Source organism: Canis lupus, chromosome 21, assembly GCF_003254725.2.
Source record: "Canis lupus dingo isolate Sandy chromosome 21, ASM325472v2, whole genome shotgun sequence".
Lineage (NCBI taxonomy): Eukaryota > Metazoa > Chordata > Mammalia > Carnivora > Canidae > Canis > Canis lupus.
The window spans coordinates 46694756-46720440 of record NC_064263.1 but is presented as its reverse complement, the minus strand read 5'-3'; the positions used below and the strand labels follow the sequence as shown (position 1 = coordinate 46720440).

Below are 25685 nucleotides of genomic sequence, written 5' to 3'. Positions count from 1 at the left end.
AGTCTACAAAAACAAAACGAAAAAAATAAATAAATAAAATGAAAGATTTCTGGGACAGGCCAAAGAGAGATTGAAGATACTCTCAGAGTGACATTTCCAAAATGTCCTTAGCTCTTGACACACAGAAGCAAGTACTATTTTTCATGTCAATATTTGTTTTTTTCAATTAGTTTATGTAGGAGGATATACATTGTAGTCTTGGTAACAAATCTTTATTGAGGAAAAATAGGCCATCTTTCAGTAAATTTTATTCTTCATCATTGACCATTAATATTATGTAACATGATCCAACAAATGGTTTGGGGAAAATTAAGACTTGTACACATGACTAAGAAAATGACCCCTAAGTAAACAAGGCTATGTTTTCAGAATTCCCTAGGTTGGGCCGGCTCACCTTACTCTATGGCATCAGTAATAATTTCAGCCTCTGCTGTAATTAGTGCTACTTACAGTACCTGAGCTATAAATATAAGATTCCATTAGAGCAAAGTTCACAAATAGTGTTTTAATCCAACTATCCACATTGTAATCTAAAACGGTAAATATCTGCTTCTCATGTAACTGCCTTCGGTTTGTAATCCAGTATGTTTTATGAAACAGAACTGTGTCTGAAGAAGCATTAGAATGCTAAATATCTGCTTGAAGAATTAAAAAAGAAAAGAGTTAGCCATCTAGTATATTCAGTATTCAGAGATTTAAGATCACACAGAAAACCACAACCAGGTGAATTACCGAATCAGTCCCTTTTCTTCTGAGCACGTTGAGATTGAACAGACAGTCAGCATTCAGTTGGGTCTTGTGAGTTTTAGGCCCTCATCCAATTTACATAGTTAATGCATATAAAAGGAAAAAAAAGCCCAAAACAAATTCCTAACTTAGAATGGATATATAGCATCGATTAGTATTTTTAAATAACTAGAGAAATATGTTTTTGTTAGTTTCATTAGTACTTATATTAAAACAAGTTTATTCCATTGCAAAGTATGTTTGTTTCTCAATAGGAGTCAATTTATATTCTTCAAATCTTAAGTAATCTTTTACTGCTTACCATTACGGGCACGTAGTAGAATTATACTACCCCAATTTAAGATTTAGGTTAATATTTTCTTCCATGTGAGGGTAGCTAGGCTATGAATGTTAACTTCTCAAAAACAACATCAATTTATGGAGCTGTTAATTAAAAGAAATACTGAGAGACAGCATCTCTTTTATGGACAAATCTTGCACATGTAAGTAAAACATTTTAAACCTTTTGGATTCTATTTTAAAGCAATTAAAGGATCGAGAAAAAAACACATTCACTAAAGTCACATAACACACTAAGAAAAAAGAAATTATGTGCTTGACTATTAAAAGGAGCTTCCGTAACATTTCTTAAAAATATCTATAAAGCACCTCTGCTACAATTCTTTTTTTTTTTTGAAACAAATAATGCAATGATTATACCACAGTAAACTGCAGGATGCATAATGCTATCTATTGTTAAATGAAAATCTATACATTACACTCATGTAAAGCCCACTTGATCATGCCAGTAATTAAGAGAAACACGTTGATTATTGTCACATACTAGAGATTTAGGGCACAGGAAGAATAATTTACAAATGAAACTGTCCAAATTTGATCACATCCTTCAACATCTTATAAAAATTTTCAGAAAATATCAGCTCAATTCTCTTTTCATTCGTTCCGAAGGTGTCTCAAAACATATAAGGTAAAAATAGTGATTAACGTTCCATAGGGTCCATAGAGTCTAGGAGGGAAGTTGGAGCACACGGTGTGTGTGGGAAAGTGAACCTAAAGTGAAAGTAAATTAGCAGCTTTCCTTTCATAATCATTGGAGGTGGTTGGGCTTTCTGGGTACAGTGGGGAAATGATAAGCCATCAAACTTGGAAGCTAGCAATATTCCATCTAATAGAATCAAATGAGTATTAGAGCTGAGGAATCGGGAGGAAATTTGGACCTTCAGTTTTTTGTTCTATCCTGGGCACTTCATTGGAAAACTCAAAGGATCATCTAGAAAATAAATTCTCTTTTTTTTCTTGGGTAGCTTGCAATCTAAAAAAAAATACTGATAAATGGCATGAATTACTCCACAAGTATAACTGCTACATGATTATATCAATAATACTTACACTATTTATGATAGTTTGCCATTTCTCCAAATCACTAAATTTCTTGGAATATGTCATTGTGATCACAGGCATGCCATTATAGATCAGAATTTAAGTTCACCTATTGATTACAGATTTCCTTCCTTCCTTCCTTCCTACCTTCCTTCCTTCCTTCCTTCCTTCCTTCCTTCCTTCCTTCCTTCCTTCCTTCTTCCTTTTTTTTTCCTTTCCTCCCTCCCTCTCTACCTTCCTTTCTTAAATTAACAATATATTCTAAGACGACCCGCCAGGATACTGTGCTCCAAATATATTAATTGTAGCTTGGCAGAGCCATTCTGTAAAATCAATCATTTTATATGTTTTGTGCATTTGCAAAACGGATCTAGCCAGCAGAAGAGTGCAGACAACCTGACTGGATCATTTAACCCATTAATTTGAGTCTTTAAGTTTGATGCTATACCAGTTCTATCAATCAGATAACTATTCGGATATCAATTCCTGTTGCCTGTGAGCTACATTCAGATTATTCAGGAGTGCATGTATTTGATTAGTGGTATGTAGAGACCCAATTTCAAAGATGATCATGGCTGTTGACTTGTTGTTTTCAAAATATACAAATCTGGGTTTTATTGGTTCTACATGGCTATTTTTGCATTCATTAAATCCTTATTTTAAAATGTGTATTATCTGCTTGCATATTTGTGTTTTGTAACCCCCTTGTCATCCCACATTCCACTACCCAATTTCACTCAAAAAAAAATCTTGCCAAGCATTTTAAGGATCTCAATTCCTAACGTGGAGTAATTCCAGCAGACAACTATACAGATGTGTCTATAGAACGCCAAAAAAAAATCTTGTCAATTGTGTCAGAAATTTAGTCATTCATCCAGATAATTTGTCTATATCATGTCAAACATGTTTAGTGAATTCTGTTAACTGGCTAAAAATCTCACAGAATTGCCTTGACATTATTTAGACATGGTTCAAAATATTAGGAAGAACAGCAATAAACACCCTCAAGGAAACAGCATATTCGGGTTGACGCAGATTCCAAACTTAAAGTGACTCCCATTGGCCAATGCAGACCAAAATCTTGGTGATATGGCTGCAATTTGGATTCTAAGAATGCCAAGGATCCACAACATTTTACCATCCTCCAGTTGATTTCAGAACTAGATCATATAAGTACTAGATACCCAATGAACCAGAAGAATTAAATGTCATTCAGTGCATTTGAGTTAAAACTGACCAATTTATACTGGGCAATTTACTGATGACAATGACTATTTATGACGGTGGATATCCATTTTAATTAGGTTATTGCTTAAGGATCATAATTGGCCTGGAATCTTTTGGAAAATTTGTAGACTACTTTATATAAAGTACAGAAAATTGTGAAAAAGTTGCATGCTTTAAAAACTTAGTATTTCCATCAAGCCTGTGGCTGAAAAAGAGTATGAAGACAATCGTAAATGAATGCTTTTAACACAGTTTCTTGATATTTACAGTATTTTTTCTTCTCTAGTCGCCCTCCCATCAAAGCTGGTCAATTGTTTTTCTGGAGTCTTCTTCACCTCACATTCAGTACAAGGAGGCATTTGCAATTTCTGTGAAGCAATACAGAAAAGACAATGAGGATAGTTAAAATAAATATATGTTTAAGGTAAAAATTAAAATCCTAACAGAACAGGAATATAAACTTTTGAAGCTCAACAAATATAGTAAATGCATGCTAGGCCAAAATAAAATAAGTGTAAATATGTTAATACTTCTATTTCAAGGAAGTACATAAAATATTGTTTACAAACAGCACAATACTTTAAAAATTATTTCGAGAAGACTTTGGCTAAACCATTCAACTCTGATTAACCCAACCCAAAAGTTAGGAAATGTGGTAAGTGAGATGAATCCTAAGAATTGCTATGATATAATATTTTTGGTCCAATATAGAACAGTTCAGAAAGAAGTTCGAAATTAAGTTCTTGAAATGTGCTTGTCATTTGTTTCTGTTGCGGATATGTATTTCTTTCTACCCCCTCTGCTTCCCCAAATCGTTTATCTTTTTTGTTTTCTAAGGAATAGATGCATGTTTTTTGTTGTCCGTATATTTTTGTTTTGTTTCTTGGTTGTGTGGTGTAGGGGGCGGGGTGTACATCCCCCACCCTTGTTCTTCTGACTACCTCAGATGATTAAACCAGAAACTTAGTGGCAGGCACAAGTGGTCATGGAAAGGTCCAGAAGCACTAGGTGGAGGACGTATCTCGTATTAGTCAATACAACATTCCTGCTTCAGCTAGAGAAAAATCATTGGACCCAAAGGATTCAAGTTCTTTCTGACAAAATCAAAACAAACAAACAAATAAAATACCTTTGGGGTAGTCGCTGGCTCTATAGTGACACTGCTTGATTGATTGTCTTTCGGCTTCATTAAGCAGGTCCTGCCCTCTTGTAAAAGCTGCAAATGAAAATAGATGAATGTAGTTAAATTCTATGAAAGAGGGCATAGAAAAATTCCCTCAATTCTTCCTACTGGGAAACTTCTTTCGCTTTGATGCAAGCCGAAAGGGCAACAACATAGGGACAAAACTGCCTCATCACAACCGTGGCCCGAGCCCAAGGAGAGACCAAGCACTGACAGGTGGTGTGGGGACCTTAGGGGTACTGATGGCCATCAGCTACTACGACAAAATTCCATTCAAATGGAAAGTTTTTCCTTTGTAAAAACAGTTGAACTGAAGTAAAGAATTATAAAACTACTGTTATTTGTGATGAATCTGGACTCTAAAACTTGAATATGTCCGTGGTCTGTATGCCTACAGGAACATCAATATTGCCAACTTGAAGCGAGTGAAACAACATAATCATCAATCTGTCTAGCAAAAGCTCCTCAGGACCTTGAACAAAGTATTATATTTTGAAAAATAAAATCTTATATTTTACTAACCAGGAATTCTCATCTTATTTATTAGCCTCACCAGTTTTGAAGAATTGCTGGCAGTGTATTCCAATTGGGCTTCATTTTTATTCGTATCTATTTTTTATTATTTATTTTTTTATTTTATTGTATTGTATTGTATTGTATTGTATTGTATTGTATTGTATTGTATTTTATGTTATGGGGGTGGCTTCATTTTTATTTTAACCAAGATTAAAATATTGACCTTCCCTTCCTTCCCCTTCACCCATGCTCTCTGCTTCTCTCCTTCCCTCCCCCTTCCCTTCTCTGCTTCTCTTCTCTTCCTCCTTTCCATACTATCTCTTATTCTTCCTTCCTCTCTCTTTTTCTGCCTCTTTATTTTAAGCACATTTTCAAAGTAACTACAATAACTCTTCCTTGTAAGAATATGCTTCTTGTTTTTGCGGGGGGTGTGTCCTTTCCATGTGTACAACAGAGCCTAGAAGTTTAAGAGCGCATGGCCACTGGGTAGCTCTGAACTTGAACAAGTCAGTTTGTTTCCTTGGGACCTGACAACGGGGAGGAGACCTACGTGTCCTTCAAACTCTAACGTCCTACAAATTCTACAAATAGATGACAGCTTAAGAGGCTGTACAGGAGACTTAACCTACTCCAGTTCAGATTTTAGAGCAAAGTTATTTTCATATGCTCCCTGTTTCTGCACTATACTGCTCTTAACTGAATACACACGGTGATCCTTTACCACTCCATGTCTATCTGTATGCCACCTCACCTTCATAAAAGTCTCTCTCCACTGTGACATCCTACAACCAGCTACTCATTCCCTCCCTAGAATGTCATTTCCACCAGTAGAGAGACTCAGTCACGTTTGCCTGCTCTAAGGGTACAGAGCATATAGAAGTTGTATCACTTCACATTGTGTTTATCTGTATAAGCATGTCTAGCTCCCCAATATATTGCAATTTCCTTGAAGACAGAGGTTACATTTATCAGCTGTACATCCCAGCATGATGCCAGCACACAACAAGTGGTCAATATGAAATCTCTGAATAAGTAATAATGAATAAAACAAACATTGGCTATGAAAATATTTTAGTCCTTCAGAATTTTAATAAATGCCTGATTTTTTTTTCATACGATCAAACGTAGGTCTAGTTGATTGAGACTCCAAAATGGTTACACATAGCCCCTTCTTCTATATAAGCCTACATTATAGGAGCAAAGTAAGGTAACAACTATAATGATGGAAATCAGTAGTCAAAACCTTGACTCCTCATTCCAAAGAATTTTAGGCAGAGGCACAGAGGAATCGTGTATGTTAAGAAATGTGTTTGTTTTTATGTTGTAAGGGCTTGAATTAGACCTGAGATCTAAAATTTTCCTATTATTATTATTATTATTAATTATTATTATATTTTTGTTATGGTAATACACCTGGCTTGTGTTTTTTCTCATTCTTGCATTCAGCCTTTGAAAAATTAAATAGTTGTATAAAACCAGGTTAAAAAACCATGATCAATGCAGAAAGTATTCTGCAAAGTCTAACCTTTCCCAAAATATATTTTAGGATAATGGAGTTTCTAGGTCATACACATTTGGGAGAAAAGTTTATTTGAATATGAAACACTTGTATTTAAAGTCTTTCTTCTCAAGCTTTTAACATATAATTTCTTAAAGTTCTGGTCTTGGATGACCTGTTCATATAATTATATAAGGTTATTGTTAAAACACTATACTCCAGGGTGATAATTCAGTCCTATGACCATGGGGCTTGCATTTTTAATCAGCACTCCAACAATTCCAGTGCACACTAAAATTTGAAATCCATTTCTTCATAATGCACAAACGCATTATAAATCACCTAGAAGGACATATAACAATTTTTTTTTTCAAATCTATTTGACCTCAAAAACCTGTCTTGTGTGGTGTTCCACTTGAGGTCATTCTCATGAGGAAGATACTATAGGATTTGCAGTGGAGTTTTTTCTTTCATTAATGCAAGCACAGCCGACTATTTCAGACAAGCCTTTGATCATCTGAACAATGAAAACTTATTAAACTTCAACATTAAAGAAAATATTATGTGGCTGAAAGATAGCTCGAACCTTTTTTTGATACTTTGATCTTATAATGAACACTACCTTTAAATTTATTTTTTTTTCTGTGCCTCACGGGCATTGTAGAAATTTCATGAGATGGAAGTTCATAAAATTCTTAGTGTTTCTCAGAGAAGCAATAGATATAAGAGCAACATAATTATAACTTGCAGGTATCATGCCTTAATAACCATCTTTTCAACTTTGTAGCCATTGATAAATCGGGCATTCATTCGGTGAGAACATAAAGGGGAAATTTCTTTAACAGAGTCCTCTCGCATTTATCGCCAACATCACCCAGGCTGTCAAAAATTACAGACAACTGTATTTAAGGAAGATAAAAGACAAAAACAGAGAAAGGACACATTTCTAATATTGTAGTATAAACGTAATTTTCCCTAACGTTTAAAATGCTTTGGAGTAAAATAGACTTTAGTTTGAGTTTTACCTCTGATGTTTATTCATTGGTGATCTTGATAAAATAATTTGATGGTTATTTATCTCTGGGCCTCAGAGATACAGTGCATAGAAACCGTAACACTTAACAGTTCATTGGCTGTAAAATAGAGCTACTTCACAGAATTATTTTGAGGACAAAATGAGAAAACAAACATATGCAGTATAAATACTAACAAATAATAAACACTCTCTCCTTTCTCCTTCTACTACTTTTCATGTTAGTATTAGCATTGTTGATGATTACAAGCCAAAAATTAGGATGAGCTGACACTGACATTATACATACGAAGTCTGGGGCAGAACCAACAGTCATGTAATGAGGAAGAAGGAAAGGGGGGAGAAAAGGAAATGAAAACCTAAGTGCTGATTTGAAGGGTTGCAAAACCACTAAGGACTAATACTTTTAATTTGACACTATAGATAAAAAAATAATAAAATTAACATAATGTTCTTTTGTTGGAAGGAAAATAGATGAGAGGAATGCCCAAGTGACTCAGTCAGTTAAGTGTCTGACTCTTGGTTTCAACTTGGGTTGTGATTTCATGAGTCATGAGACAGAGCCCTGCGGTGGGCTCCACGCTCAGTGGGGAGTCTGCTTGAAAGATCTCTGCTTCTCCTCTTCCACCCCTCCCATGTGGGCGTGTGTGCACGTGTACGCGCACGCACACACACACACTCTCTCTCTCCCTCTCTCTAATAATTTTTTTAAAGATGAGAAAATAGAAGTTTCAAGGTTACGCAGAATGATATTGATGGATTTAAAGATTTATCCAATTAAACATAGTCATGAGAATATAACTGGCCAACTCCTTAATTTTACTTGTAAAACCATGAGCAGGACCTAGTTAAGACTTGCCAGACTCCTGACTGGTGGAAAATAAGAGATAAATAGTATTTATTAAAGCCCTTCACTCCATGATAATTTATAACTGGAAGCTAATACAGATATTAAGGGCAGGAGACTTATATGTCATATCGTGTGAGCCTAAAGGATCTTACTTTTGTGTTGCTTTACCTTTGTTTTGATAACTTAACCATAGTTGATGTTTTGGTTCCATACTTTGTGAAGGTAAATGGTGGTTAAACTGTAAATAAAAACCTTTTTTGGGGTGTTAATTTAAAAAATAATTGTGTGAACACAATATACAGATGCCTTTTTAAATGTGACAATAACACATAATCTTTTTTTCCCAATTCTTTCTCCCAGTGTCTTTGTTACTATTAATAGTGCTGGCTTTTTCATGGTCTTAAAATTCTGTTTAATAGCCCTCCTCCCTTGACGTTTTATTATCTAATCTCTTGTCCCCTTCATCTCAACCCCTCATATTTACACATGACGAGATCAACAGTTATACAATGTTTTCAAGGCCATAAAAGTATTGTGGCTGTAATTTGGGTTCATTCCAAGATTCCACGTACTTTTTTCCTCACAAGATTATTTAACCTTATAATGTCTTATTGTCATGTTAGATTTTACAGTTTCAGCTAATGACACAATTTTTAACAACAAAATACTTCCTCTTCCTCGGGTACTTTTGAAACATTCAACAAAGACAACTTAGTAAATAGTAGGTACCTATGGGGGCCTGATGAATCAGTGAGATGTATTATCCAGAAAAGAAGAAAATATGACTCTTGGTTACTTAGGGTGACTGGGGATTTCTTCATGAAGGAAGTGACAAAGAAATTCATCCCTGTGTAATGGGTAGAGTTGTCTGCGGCAGAGTCAGGAGGAGGAAGAAGTTACACTATTCATGAAGTTGGAGAACACATCAAAGGTCATAGTGCTGAGGTCAGCCAAGACGGTTACTACTGAGCGCTAACTAGAAAAGGAATAGTTCATAGGATACCTTCTAGGCCACATAGTGATATGTATACTTAACTTTGCAATTATGAAGAGACAGGTATAGTATAAATATCCTGCAAAAATACGCCTACTTGTCTGAGGAAGTTTACAAGTTAATGCTTTCCTTATGTGGGAATCTAAAGAGATTCATTAGTGGGGCTTGACAGTGATCAGTCTGTACAACACCTGCCTAAAAATGCAGTCCCTTGTTCAGGGTGTGATCTCCTGGGTCATGAGACTGAGCCCCACTGTTGGGCTCTGCACTCAGCAGGGAGTTTGCTTGAAGATTCTCTCCCTCTGCTGCTCCCTGCACTCACTCACGCACTCACTCTCAAATAAATATTAAGAAAATAAATAAATCTTAAACAAACAAACCAAACAAAAAGACCCGCCATCCCTCAGCAGAACCTTTTTCCTTATAGTGTAACTTTTGGAATCCATGCCATTTTTATAAGCCCTTGTCTCTCCCTTGCACTATTCTGGAGATCATCAGGACTTGTCAGGGCAGCTTCCTTTTCCTTCTCTCGTCAGGCTGACAAGAAGCTGAAACTCGGCTACATTTTTCAGAAATTGTGTTTAAATACTCAAATATCTGGAGTTGGGAGTTTCAGAACTTATTTCATGAGTCGATTGCTAAGTTAAATTATGCAACTGAAAGAACAATAACCAAAAAAAAGATTCTTTATTCAAATGATTTGCATTCAATCTGTGCTGGAAACTTATACACCACATATGATCAAGGCATGTTTAACTTTTCATCACAATTCAACTCAAGAGACAGTAAATCTTGAGACTCTTCCCTTATAGGTATTGGTCAGAATCTAAGAAAAGCAACAACAAGGACAACAATACTTAATACAATTTAACTGCTACATATAGACTCAAGAGCGATCATTGCCTGAGGATTATGCTATCTTGGCTTGCAAAAGCAAAACTTGCAGATGACAGTAGCTGACAGTCTTTCCATGGGTGAGCCTGTAAACCATTTTTTATTAAAATTATTCAATATGTTAGACTGTAATCCTTCTCTGTCTTTCAGAGATCATGGGGTTTATTCCCTTATTTCTTTCCTTGATTATTGAACTAAACTATTCAACTCTCTCTAACCTTGCTTTCTCCAATCTATCTGCCACTCAGTCTCCAGAAATATCTTCCTAACGTCTATTTCGTCAGGCTAACTCATTGCCCCCCAAAATCCATCACATCAAAACAAATTAGAAAAACATCACCCCATACACAAATGTGTGATTTCCCATTGCCTATAAAGTACAGAAGGCTGGGGAGACGGATGGGATAAGGGAGTTGGAGACTGTTTTCTTAAACAGGTGAGAAGTGATATAGGAGCATGGCCTTCGGACTCACCTTGATGAACTACAGCAAAGTCTCAGAAGACAAATGACTGGGTCTTAAGCGAATGAGTCTCTGCTGTCACCTACTCAGGCTCATACATTTTCTTTTTATTACTGTTGTTAAGTGCACACACATATACAGAACTTTTTGTCACACTGATTTTGCTTTTTTTATTTTTTTTGGACTCATTCCCCAATACCACCTAGAATAATGATCAATTTCCATTCTTTTCATTCTTTCTGGGACAAGCTGAAATGGAACAGTCAATTTAGGAAGAAGTGAAAAATGCTACTTTATACAAGAGATTTTATGACTAAACAGAATAAGGTAGTGGTTAAATTTGTAGGCTAAGAAGTCTGTCTTAACCAGTGTTCAAGTCTTTAAACCTACTGCTTACTAGCTTTGTGGTCTTTGATAAGTTATCCATGTTTTCTTAATCTAAATTTCCATTTTTGTGAAGTGTAGAACTATATTATTTTATAAACGTTTGTAAGGATTACCTAGGAGAATGATTTAAATCACTTAGCTCAGTGCCTCTTACTATAAGATCTCAATATATTGTAGTAGCAATTATGAACCTAACAGTGAATTTGTCAACCACCCGGAACAGAGCACCTGATGCGTATGAGGTTCTCCGTAAGTCATACCTATTGTTATATCGTAGTAGACTCCCTGATACTATGTCTTCATCAAATAATTGTTTATATAAATGATATATGTGGCTCACACAGCTTGGAAGGAAAAGTAGTTCTACACGAACTTTTTCAGAGGCATTAATACAATGTCATTCTCATGTCATTGAAGGAAAATGATACGACCCAATTACACCAATAATTTACAAATAATCATGACAATAGTAAGCTATTTTTTTCTGTCAAATGAGGAAACAAGGAAAAATGATACATTTCCTGTTGTTGGCTCCAGCCTGATAAAATAGGCTTCCTTCTTTCTTGATCTATTTCTCTCTTTTACCATGCTGGTGTAGAAATAAATCAATATGGATATTTTGGAAAATAAGTTAATCAGATAGGTACAGTGGTCTTAAATATGTTCATGATTCAGCATTTCACTTGGGATAGTCTCTCTCTGAAGAAAATAATCCACATTTAAAGAAAAAAGAAAGAAGGGGAACCTTTTCACACAGAAATCTGAATTTGGGATTTGTATAACAGTAAAAGAGAAAACAAAATAATGGTTGAATATAAGTAAGCTCATTAAATAACGATAAAATAAGATGAAATATTGTTGTAGTCATGAAGACATTTGTAGGATTCTTATTAATATGAAAAACACCTATGCTAAAGACATGTAATAAATACAAAATTATACAGTTAAAATCACAGCGATGCATAAGAAGTGGGTGTAAAACATACAGAAATAAATGCACCAAACTTGACACTGACAAATGTCGAAGCACAGCAATTAAGTTGGGGAGAACAAAACAGACAATTTTGTTGTGCTTTCCTATTTTTGATGATTTCAAAATAACACAGAACACATATCTGCCTGCCTGCCTGCCTTTCCATCTCTGAAACTGTTCATCTCTTCACCTGTTGTTCCACTCCTGTCCTCCCTCCTGCCCTCCGTCTTTTTCACCCACTTTCCCCTCCCCACTCTTTGTTCTCTTTCTTTTATTTCTCCTTTTTCTTCTTCCTTGGGGGACATGGCTGTTCTGATGCTTTTCAATGAGCTACAACCACCTATAGAAGAACTGTTTATCCGTATAGTTTCCCTATAGAAAAAATATATATGTTCATTTAAAAAATGTGATTTTAAGTTGAAACAGTGCCTGGACACTTAAGCTCTCCCTTCTTTATCAATTTGAGTCTCAAGTTTTCTCTAACAAACGGAAAAGTTCAGATGTCATTTTTTCTCATGCACATGTGATTTAAAAAATGTAATTTTGCTTGTGGAAGAATGGATACAGATGCAACTAGCTTTGGTGAATAATTGATTAATTATGCAAGTTAACTATTTTCTATCTTAAGACACACACAAAAAATGTTTAAGTAGTAATCTTGAAAATTTCACAAAATTGTGCAATCTGGCTAGCACTGGCCTTCAAAACATTCCACCTCAGGTAAAATTTAACCTGATTAGTAATATACATATATCCAAAAATTCCAGTTGTAACATATGAAGACTGATGAGGAAAACACGCATGAATCCAGCTGCTTCGCTATGCCGCTCACCTACTCAGTTATACAGGAGACCTAGGGAAGAGCACAGCTGGGTCTGCAAATTATGAAATGAGATAAGCCATGAATACAATTTTCTTAAAGTGATTACACTTATCTCTCACATACACACCACCACCACCAGAATAACCAGTTTGTTCCTGTGCTTTTGAGCAACGAACAGCTAGCTATCTGACAAAATGTCATATTATGGCCAGAAAGCAGGCAAAGTAACTACAAAACTATGTAGTTGAGACAAGCCCAGCTAATTATTTATCTTGGTACATGGAAAACAACACAACATGGTGGGAAAACTGTGATGCTGAGACGTCCTAATAATTATCAGGACCCCTACCCCCCACCTTTTTTTTAAATAGAGTGAGTGTAAGTGGAAGGGGCAGAGGGAGAGACAGAATCCTAAGCCGGCTCCACACTGAGCAGAGAGCCTGACACGGGGCTTGATCGCACAACCCTGAGATCATGACCTGAGCTGAAATCGAGTTAGAGGCCCAAGTGACTAAGCCACTCAGGTGCCCTAAGGACCTTCGTTTTAATGTGGAGATACCAGGCTTTGGAGCCGTGTGTAAATGAATTTGAGTCCCAACTCCATCTCCCACATCTGTGATAATGGGGGTAAGTTAATGAACACTGAGTTTCCTGGATGTTGGTATTTTATAAAAGAATAAAGTTAAACACCAAATAAACATCAGGATTGTCAGCTTCAAATTTCAAAATTAGAACAAATAAAGCCACAAACAAACACACCCCTAAGTTTCAACAGTGTTTCAGAAAAGAAAGAACATTTTAATACTAAAAATATATCCAAAAGTCAAAGGAAATTTTCCTCTTGAGGAGCAGAGGGAAAGAGAGAGAGAGGTAAGAGACACAGAGAGATTGATTGATTCATGGAAAATCCACTGAAATTTTGTTATCTGACTCCTTATTCAATGTCCATTTTCTACACCTTTGAACTGTTGAACATTTCATCACAGACTAGCACTTTCCAGTGGAATGAGGTTTGGAAAATTGCAACTTAACCTCGCTTTTTCCTCATTTATAAATGTGGATGACAATGGTGACATTCAACAGTGACGTCAATGTGAAATGAGATAAAACAGGTGACCTGCTAGGTGAATGGAGTGAGGAGTTAGGCCCCCGCAGGTTGGAGTTCCTTTAGCCCTTACTGGCTGTATGGACTTGAAAACGTTACTTCATCTTCCTGAGGTTCTGATGACTTATCTGTAAAGTAGGCAAAGTATTACCTACCTGAGGGGGTTCTTGGACGAGTTGGATTAAATTAAAACTATATAATGGTTCCTAATGGCGTATCTCGAGTAGGTACTCAGGTAAGTCTAATTTCTGTCCTTCCTTTCCTATCCTCAGCTTCTACTTCCTTCAATCAAAATGTCTCTCTTTTGTCAACAAATATTTGGATCCTATGAGAATGGAAACGCTGACACTCGGTCATTTTAATATCACATCCCTGGAATCAACACATTGACCCTGGTCATTAGGGAATGTTGATATTGCCAAAGGATTTGTTGCTGACACCCCTCGCCCAGAGCCTATGGTTCTTTCTGTCTCATCCTGTCTCATCCTTTTCTGTTTATGATTTAACAGGGCAAGAAAAAAAAAAATTATTAACCTACCGCTCATTAATCCTAAATAGCCTTAAACTTGGATGTCTTTACTTTTTGTTTTGTTTTTCCCCTCCTCAATGCAAAATCATCAGATCAGTCTAACTAATTTAACTTAGGGATTTAGCTGTCTCAAGAGATTTTCATTATGATACAGGCACATCTTTGGCTCCAAAGCAAATATCCTATTCAGAAATTATGAGAATAAAGTCATATTTAGAATGACCTTTTTAAAAGGACATATCTAAGAGTTTAGCTAAATATCCATACGAATTGCTGCTTCAGCATCCATTTTGTGTGGCTAAGAGGTCTGCTGGGGCTTGGAAATGACACTAGCCTCTCTAGGAGTGCATGTCCTAGACGACACTCAGGAGAGTCACAAGAAAATGTAAATTCCTGGGGATCCCAGGTGGCTCAGTGGTTGAGCGCCTGCCTTCCGCCCAGGGTGTGATCCTGGAGACCCGGGATCGAGCCCCATGTTGAGCTCCCTGCATGGAGCCTGCTTCTCCCTCTGCCTGTGTCTCTGCCTCTCTCTCTCTCTCTCATGAATACATAAATAAAATATTTTAAAGAAAATGTAAATTCCCTTTTTTATTTAAAAAAAAATTATTTATGTATTCACGAGAGACACACAGAAAGAGGCAGAGACACAGGCAGAGGGAGAAGCAGGCTCCCTGTGGGGAGCCCGATGTGGGACTCGATCCCAGGACCCTTGGGTCATGCCTTGGACAGAAGGCAGGTGCTCAACCACTGAGCCCCCCAGGTGCCCCGAAGGAGTAAATTCCTGGTATGACTTCCCCAGCGCCCCGGGGATAAACAGCCTCTCTTGTCTCTACCACCCCACCCCCACTTCTCCTTTCTGTTTCTTAGATAAGACTCTCCTTCCTCCCTATTCTTGGATCTTACTAACAATCCTGCTCTTTTTGCTTCAAATTGATCAGTCAGACCTAGACAAGGACCCCAATGCACTCTACCCACCAACCTTAAAAAAAAATGTGTCTCAGGTCCTGCTGCTCCCTCTCTGCCTGTCTCCTGCGTTGACCTCCCCCCATGTGCTCCACTGACCTATGCATTGTATTTCCTTCAAAATTTGTGACTAATGAAGTTCTTTATTTCACTTTCCCTTGCCTCGCGATCTTCCTTGAACCTTGGCTCACCATTTGGTACCCCAGGGCTCGACTTAGCAAACGTTAATTTAACAAAAATCCCATGAGCTCTAGGACTTAATTACCAGTCATTGGAAAGACTATAAAAGGAAAATGGCTTCCTTGGCATTCTTGTTTACTTTAAATTACACCCTATTCCTTCTCTGAGAAATAATGAATAATACTTTAAGAATTAAAGCAGATGGAGTGATTTATCAGAAATTCGTTCAAGTCTTTGAACTTACATCTCGAATCCTGCTGATCACTATAATTTTGTTATTGGTGTTAAACATTTGGTGCTCCTTCACAAGAAAGATCAGTTATATCTCTTATGATCTTTCTCTAAAACACTAAAAGAACTCAAAATGATTAATGCAAATATATAACTGGGTAACCTGAAATTCTACCAAGAAAAAATAACTCTGGCGAAGAAGTCCAGTTGATTCTCCATATTGAAATAAAATACGGAACAGGTTGGAAGCTAAAAAGAAGAAGGATTTTTAAAATATTCTAGAGAAGGAAAAATGGAATTAAGTCTCGGTTACTTAAAAACATGAATACATTTTGGCTAAGTTTTTCTGGGCTGCCACCTTTCTGTACCAAATAAATTTGTCATATTTATTACCGAATGGTATTTTGGCAGTGTGTTTAGTACTCCGTGTGAAATAGTTGAACTTTTGAAAACCACAGCCTTGTCTCATTTCACAATGTTGTATGTTTTGGAGAAATTTTAATAAGCATCTGCTAAATGAACATTTTGCTTGGTCCTGAAGGAAATACCAATATTTTTATAGATTCTGTCCTCAAATTGTTTATTATCTAATGAGTACTCTGTACAAATAATCAACTTGCAAGCTCGACTGTAATACAGGATGAAATATATGTATGAACCAAGCCCTACGGGCGCCAAGAGGAGAAAACCATTCTGTGTTTTCAGGGAAGACAGGAGGAGTCAAAGAATTGTTAACCAAATCAAGCTTTGTATGCACAGCACTGTTTGGCCAATGTCCTTATAATAAATATCAGCGTGTTTTTGGGGTTATTTTTATTTACCACGTGAATAAATTAACCATTGTTATTATGGTTTCTATACAACTTCTGATGAGAAGTGCCACTTAGGTTCACTTAGGTTCACAACTTTAAATTGATGCTCTAATAGGGCAACCTGGAGATTTATATCTGCTGTGCAATGCAGAAAACTGTTCTGAAGATCTTATGAAACAATCTACCATTCTGCATTCTCTGCAGGCACGTCTGTTCCTTCTTGAAGGAACCACCATAGCACAATAACAATGCCTTGTGCAAAGCCAGCCTCCTCAGATGTCTGATAAAATGTAGCTCAGAATGATAATATTGTGTGGCCTCCAAGCCCAATTACAGCAGGGCATGACTCGCCCAGAAAATTTTGTCAGTCCAGCACCCGCCAACAACTCATCAAGTCCATCAAATACTACACAATGAATACTGGCTAGAACAGGAAACCAGGATTCCTTAAATCTCTGCCAAAATTTTTTTAGCATTAAAAAGCTGGCATCATTTCCTACTCGCAGCTCTATGATTTTTTTTTCTGCACATTTTCTCCTTTTCCTTTCCCTAGACAATACTTGCTGTTAAATAAACTCCCTTTGGTCAGGGACTTGCCAGCAGGTGTAATAGGAAGAAACGGAGCTGGTGCTCTCAATGCTAAACAGAAGCCATTGTGCTTTTCATTTTCTCAGCACATTAAGAAAAATGTTTGCTACCTATAGGAGTTGGAAATATTGTGAAACACATTTAGATCCGCATTAAGTCTTAATCCCTAAGTGAAAATGAAAATTGAATGCTCAATGTCTTTAATTCTTGATATGCTATTAAACAATATGAGACACATTTGCAAACTTCCGGCAAGTGGGATGATGGAGCAGGTACATCCTTTGCTTTCTCCATGTGTCTCTGATAGTATCATTTAAGGAAGGCCTTTTCAAAATAATTTAAACACACACCAAACAGATAGTCCAATTTGCTGTTAAGCCTGTGGCAATCTACCTAAAGTTTTCTAAGTCTACTAAAGAAAAAAGGGGGAAGGCAAAGAATCCAGAGAGCATTTTCCTACATGACCCTTTTAGGCTTGTTTAGGGCAGGAAATGAAATAAACCCACAAAGGTATCTAAGACAATGTAAAGTCTCTAATTCCAAGTTTGGGACCTTGACCATAGAAGATATGGAGACCTTGGGTATTAGAATTACAGAGCAGCTTTTTTAGAATGAACTAATAAGGACATTGTGATATAACTGAACACTGTGTAGTTAATTTAATATAACATATAATTATTATGACAAACCTGTAAGGAATCAACATCCAATGTTCTTAAAATGTTTGTCAGAAAATACTGACAAAAGAAAATCTAGGTGGGTTTATTAAAACAATACACATTCCTGGGCTGTGCCCCAGATCTACTGATTAATAATCTATAGGAGTGAAAGACTTTTACCAGTTGACCCTGTGATTCATAGGTATGTAAAAGTCTGAAAATCCTTGATCTACATTATATAGATACGGGATCTGAATTATAAAATCACTTGCCAGGAGTGACATGTTAGGAAATAGCAAAGTTGGCATTCAAATCTAGGCTTTATGTAATTTCAAGGCTTTCTCTACTATATTGTTTAGTATTGGGTGTACCAATAGGAATCAAAATGCAACTCTTTTGCCATTTATTTACGAAGAGACTGCACGTATGCCCATCAGCTCTCAGTGAGGTTGCTGATGATCACAGAATCCTGGAATTGAAAGAGATGCTCACATGATATTCCTTTCTTCCATACTACTGCTTCATTTCCAAAATACATCCAGAATAGTTGTTTTTCATTATTTTTTTTAAAATATTTGTTTGTTTGAGAGAGAGAGAGAGAGAGAGAAAGTGCACCAGCCGGAGGATGGGAGGAGAGGGAGAGGGAGAGACAGTCCTAAGCAGAATCCACGCTGAGCAGCGGGGCTGGATCCCTCGACCCTGAGATCATGACCCAAGTGGAAACCAAGAGTCAGATGCCCAACTGATTGTGCCACCTTGGTGCCCCAGTTTTTCATTATACAATCACATAATATACTATGTTTTCAGTGGCTGAATCTAGTTCATATACTTTTCATGAAAAGTTCACTTTTATATTTGATTGAAATAGTCTCCTTCTTATAGCTGTTTTCACCAATAACATCTGGTACTATCCTGAAGAGGAGCACTGAATAAGACTGCACTAAGACCTATTTCACATAGTTTTTCTCTTTTGAGAAATTAATTAAAACATACAATTCAAAAATATTTATTGAGGTTTTAAGTGAAAGGCATAGCTTTATATAAAAGAATGGAAAGTGATAATTATTGAGGACCTGCTATGTGTTCATGACAAACTAGGTGTTAAGCTAGACTATCTTACTGGAACCGTTAACAAATTATATAAGATAGGCCACATTTATCTCTCTTTTTTTAGAGGAGGAAAATGAGCCTTGAAGGGATTAAATACTCATGGTTACACATTAGGTAACTGGTTGAAACAGAAATGAAACCAATCAACATTATATACTGAATTTCCTCTTGAACCTTCCCCCTCAAGCTTTAGTAGACACACTGCATTTGTCACTGTTTAACTTAGCACTGTCATTTCTAGAATGGAATATGCTTTATCAGTCTAGACTGATAAGCAAAATCAGATAAGGGATTTATCTTCCTTATTCTGTATATAGCATCAGGATGTCTTGAAATCAACATTGCCACTTTGTGTAGTTGTTTCGCAAATGTCATCCCAGTTTAAGTCAGAGCTCATAGTCACTTGAAACTAATCCATTACAAGATAAATATACAAAAATTCATTGCATTTCTAAATACTAGCAATTAGCAATCTGGAAATGAAATTAAGAAGACTACTCCATTCATAATAACATCAGAACGAATTTTAAAATTAGGATAAAGAAAACAAAAGAAGTGCAAGCCTTGTACACTGAAAATCTACAAAATTTCCCTGAAGGAAATTTTAAAAGATATAAATAAATGGAAAGATGACCAACGTTTATAGAGTGGGAGAATTAATATTGTAAGAGGACATTTCTCTCCAAACTGATCTATAGGTTCAATGCAAATTCTCTCAAATTCCCAGCAGGTTTTTGTTTTTGTTTTTTAATTGTAATTGAAAAGCTAAACCTAACCTTAACAAGGAAATGGAATAAGAAAATGTAGAAAAATCTTTATATTCTTGGATTGGGTAAATATTTTTTAGATAAATCAAAATCATGATCAAGAAAGAAAAAGTGATAAACTGGACCTTACTGAAATTAAAAACTTTTTACACCGTTTAAGACTACTGGTTTGCCCTCTGAAAGTGAAAGTTGTCACTTTCACCTCAAAACAAGAAAAAACAAACTGGTAACCTACAATTTTCCTTACATCTGTCAGAGAATTGAGATCACCAGATAAATCATCACTCCTAAACTGGAAAGATAGGTAAATACACAGAATACAGACAAATTTAGCTGAAGTAGAAGCCTAGGGAGTCATTACCTTGTAGGAGCACTTAGAAATGTGAAATCTCAAAGGATTACTAAATGCCTCCCCTCCACCACACCATAACAGCATATGGAATGTGATTACAGTTAAAAGAACTACGAAGTTTATACTTTATGTTAAGAAGAGTCTAAGAAAACCTGAAAGACATCAGGGTGAAAAACATAGGAACATTAGCGGAAATGAAGGCCTCTGACATGTATGGATGAAGCATGCAGGAACCAGTCTAATTCCTAGCCAGATAACCTCATACCAAAGTTCTATCTACTTCAGTTCCCATTACCCAATACACTGCGTCTGGCTTTCATTAAAATTTGGAGGCCCTGAATGGAGAATGATGTCATCAAGATGGTAACATAGCTTGTTCCTGAGGTCAGTCCTCTTCACAGGAAGAACTAGCAACTATCCAGACAAGACATCACTGTAAAAATCCTAGAAGCCAGGATTGAGGTTGAAGTATGCTCAGGACTACAGAGACTGAGGACAGCATTAGAAAGTTATGATGAGTGGCTACACTCTGACCACATTGGCCCCTCTTCCAGGCCAGCACAAGGCTGCACCAAGAGGGCTCCCCTGGACTTACAGCTTCTGGGGGAGGGACAAAAAAAAAAGAATCCAAGCTGAACATCCAGTTTCCCCAGCATTGCAGGATGATGCCTGGGAGGTCCCTCCAGTCTTGCTTCAGGGGAAATCACTGGTGTAGTATGTGGGGCTAGGGATCCAGTAGAAATGGAGAAGGGGGTATAATTTATGGTAACCAGCCTTCACGACTTGGCAGATTATAAACCTGCATGCTGCAAAGCCTAAGCAGATTCCAAGTGGCCGCTCTGCCCATCTACAATCCAAAAATTTTTTAAGACTTTATTTATTCATGAAAGGCACACAGAAAGAGTTAGAGACATAGGCAGAGGTAGAAGCAGGTTTTGTGCAGGGAGCCTGATGTGGGACTATCCCCGGACCCTGGGGTTACACCCTGAGCCAAAGGCAGACACTCAAACGTTGAGCCCCCCAAGCACCCCTATAGTCCAAATTGTATATGAAAAGAACATACCTCAACAAAATAACAAGCCCACAGATAATATTATACTCAATGGTGAGAAATTGAAAGCTATTTCTCTAAAATCAGGGACCAGAGAAGAGTGCCCGCTGTCACAACTCCTATTAACATATTACTGGAAGTCTTAGCCAGAGCAATCAGTAAGAAAAAGAAATAAGAAGCATCCAAATCAGACAAGAAGAAGTAAATTGTAGGTGCCATGAATACAAATGTAGGTGACAAAAGAAATTCTAAAGACTCCACCCCAAATTTGTGAAAGCTAAAAAACAAATTCCGTGAAGCTGTGGGATACAAAACCCACATATAAAAATCAATAGTCTTTCTATACTAACAATGGATTATCTGAAAAGAAAAGAAAAAAAACAAACAAACAGTAATTTAATGCAATCCCCACCAAAATACCAGCAGCATTTTTCATAGAGCCAGAACAAACAATCCTAAAATTTATATGGAACTGCAAAATAGCCAAATTCTGAATAGCCAAAGCAATCTTTTTTTTTTTTTTTAAGATTTTGTTTATTCATGAGAGACACAGAGAGAGAGAGAGAGAGAGGCAGAGACACAGGCAGAGGGAGAAGCAGGCTCCCTCCCCACAGGGAACCCATGTGGGACTCGATCCCAGGACTCCAGGATCAGGCCCTGGGCTGAAGGCAGGCTTACGCTGAGCCACCCAGGCTGCCCTAGCCAAAGCAGTCTTGAAAAAGATAAATACCATATGATTTTACTTATGTGTGGAGTTTAAGAAACAAAACAGAGGAACATGATGAGCGGGGGAAAGACAGGCAAACCAGGAAACAGACTCTTAAGACTATGAAGATCAAACTGAGGGTTAATGGAGGGGAAGTGGGCAGGGGGGATGGGTATCACGGAGGGCACTTGTGATGAGTGTTGTATGTAAGTGATGAATCACTAAATTTTACATCTGAAACCAGTGTTACACTGTATGTCAACTAACTGGAATCTAGACAAAAACTTGAAAAAAACCCCACCCCATAACATGAGGGGGGAAAAGGAAATAAGGAGAACAATCTCATTTATAATAGCACCCTAACAATAAAGTGATTGGCAAGAAATTTAACCAAGGGTGTGACAGAGCTATATACTAGGTTATAAGATATTGATGAGAGAAATTGAAGAAGACACAAATAAATAGAAAGATATTCTGTTTTCTTGGGTTGGAAGAATGAATATTGCTAAAATCTCCATGCTACCTATAGCCATCAATAGAGTCAATCCAATTCCTATCAAGATTCCAGTGGCATTTTTTACAGAAAAAGGAAAAACCATGCTAAAATTCATATGAAACTACAAAAGATTCCTAATGGCCAAAGCCATCTTGAGAAACAAGAACAAAGCTGAAGACATCACACTTTCTGATTTAAAACTCTGTTATGATAATAAAACCACTCACAAAAATTTCACAGCACTTACAAAAAAATAATTTGAAAAAGATTAAAGATTTAAATTAAAGCCTTAACCAGAGAACTCCTAGAAGAAAAATTAGGAAAAAAAAAAAAAAAAAAAAACAACAAACCTCTGATATTTGCCTTGGCAATAATTTCATGGCCAAGACATCAAAAGCACAAGCAAAAATTAACAAGAGGAACAGCATCAAACTAAAAAGCTTTGCACAGTAAAAGAACAATCAACAAACAAACAAAGAGGTACCCTACAGAGTGGGAGGAAATATTTTCAAAGCAGTTACCTGGTAAGTGGCTAATATCCAATATATATACAGAACTTACGTAAGTCAATAGAAAAATCAAATAATTTTGATAGAAATGGATTAATCCATGATTATTGAGACCTCAACACTCTCTATCAATAACTGATAGATCACACAGACAGATAATCTGTAAGAATAGGGTTGATCTGAGCGAGATCGTAAAATAACTGGATCTAATTGACATGCATAGAATATTTCATCAAAGGAGGGAATTTGCATTCTTCTCAAGGTCACATGGAATATTCACCAAGGTAGACTGCATTTGGGGCCAGAAAGCACACCTGCACAAATGTACAGTATGCCATCAGACTATAATGGAATAAAACTAGAAGTCACTTATAGGAAGATAACTAGTTGCTATACAGAACTCTATGCATGGTGCTCAACTATTCTGTAAATCTAACACTGCATTAAAAAAAAGTCTATTCGTTTTTAAAAGATGCCATTAAGAAAATAAAAAGATAAGAAGTATACTGGGAGAATCATTTTCAAATCATATATCTGGCAAACGATTTATATCCAGAATATACAAGGAATCTTACTAATCAACATTAAGAAGGCAAACAACCCAACCAAAATATGGGGAAAATATTTGAATAGCTATTTCACCAAAGAAAATATATGAATTGCAAATAAGTATATGAAAATGTGTTCAATGTTATTAGCCATTAGGGGATTAAGAAGTAAATTTGCAATGAAATTTGACTTCATACTCACTAGAATTTACCTGTGAAGCAAAAATTCAGACAATAAGAAATAGTGACAAAGGTGTGGAGAAACTGGAACTCCACACATTGCTGATTAGGTTGTAAATGCAAACACTGCATTTACAGTCCACACACCTTGGAAACCCATTTGCTTCTTTAAAAGTCAAGAAGGAATTCATCATATCCCATTCCATTTCTACTCTAGAGAAATTAAAACATATGTCCACACAACAATGTTTATGTGAATGTTCATAGTGTCGTTATTCATAAAACCAAAAAGTAGAAACAGCTCAAAAGGTATCAAATGATGAATGGATAACAAAAATGTGTTATAGTCATACAACTGATCCTATTCAGCAATAAAAAGAAAGAAACTACTGATTTATGTTATAACATGGATGAGCCTCAAGACCATTACACTGTGTGAAGGAAGTGAGATGCAAAATATTATATTATTATATGATGAAATATATAGAATTTATAAAAAGCCAAACCTATACAGATAGAAACTAGGTTAGTGTCTGTCTGGGCTAAGGCTGATAATGGACATTAACTGTAAAAAGGCTAGAGGGGGAACCCTGTGTGGCGTAGTGGTTTAGTGCCTGCCTTTGGCCCAGGGCGCGATCCTGGAGACCCGGGATCGAATCCCACGTCGGGCTCCCGGTGCATGGAGCCTGCTTCTCCCTCTGCCTATGTCTCTGCCTCTCTCTCTCTCTCTGTGTGACTATCATAAATAAATAAAAATTAAAAAAAAAAAAGGCTAGAGGATCTTATTTAGGGTGAGGGAGATGGAGATGTTCTAAAACTGGGCTGTGGTAATAGTTGCACAATTCAATACATTTCATGAATTACTGAAATATACACTTAAAAATGGTTTGGGGGGCACCTGGGTGGCTCAGTTGATTAAGTGCCTGACTAGGAGTTTCAGCTCAGGCTGTGATCTCATGGGTCACGCATGAGATTGAGCTGAATCCGGCTCCGCGTTTAGTGGGGAGTCTGCTTGAAGATTCTCTCCCTCTGCCTCTCGCCCGACTCACACATGTGCATGCTTTCTCCCTATCTCAATCTTTAAAATAAATAAATATGTCTTTAAAAAATGTTGATTTTTGTGGTATGCAAATTACACAACAGTTTTCTTTTTAAGTTATCATATTTTTCTTATAAATAAATTAGCTCTAATGTAAATTTTTGTTTATTCTAGTTATTAAGAGTGCATGAACTTCTTCCGTTTAGAAGTAGATGGACAAAAATTAACTTGAAATTTTTCCTCCTGTACTTTATCTGAGAACAATATAATTGCCACAATTGCTTAACATGAAAATCGGGGTCCATGTTATACTTTTGTCTTTGCTTTTGCATTTTCACTTGATCACAAAGTCTAATGGATTTCTCATTTTAATATTCTGCTGATTTCTTTCTCTCAACTATTTCTGTCATTGTCTTCACTCAGGTCCCTATTTTATCATACTTCTATTATTTTTTAAAATGTCCTCATTTGGTAGTTTCTAGATTTTTGAGTTCCATGGAGTAGAAAACAAATTAGAAAAAAAAAAAATAAGAGTTAAACTGCCAACTATAATTCTGTCAAATAAGGCCAGTAACATCAAAGTTTACCTTAACAACTACCATGTACTTTCACTGTATAAAACTTAAGTCACACTGATTAATCTGATTAAAGAAAGCTCTTTCATAAAAGGCAAATGCCAATTTTTTCAAAACATATCCAAAGTATGCAGAATACAAATATAGAAAAATGACTGTATTGGTCAGTGTTCACCAGATAAAAAAATTAATAGGATATATACATACATATATAAGAGGGGACTTATCATGGGAATTGTTTCATGCGATTATGGAGGCTGAGATATGCCATGATATGCCCTATGTGAGCTGGAGAATCAGGAAAACCTGTGGTATAATT

At 36.4% G+C, this 25685-nt stretch overlaps 1 protein-coding gene across 2 annotated transcripts in view; it reads right to left on the bottom strand.

Annotated features, from left to right (window-relative positions):
• Positions 1 to 231: 231 nt before the first annotated feature.
• Positions 232 to 25685, bottom strand: part of LUZP2 (leucine zipper protein 2) — a 477909-nt gene continuing 452455 nt past the window's right edge. For both annotated transcript variants that reach the window (XM_025459793.3, XM_035703666.2), the window contains exons 11-12: positions 4484 to 4570; positions 232 to 3722 (exon numbers count right to left, since the gene is read on the bottom strand). In XM_025459793.3, coding sequence (XP_025315578.1) covers positions 3618 to 3722; positions 4484 to 4570 — 192 coding nt within the window. In that variant the 3' untranslated portion in view covers positions 232 to 3617. The remainder of the gene's footprint in view (positions 3723 to 4483; positions 4571 to 25685) is intronic.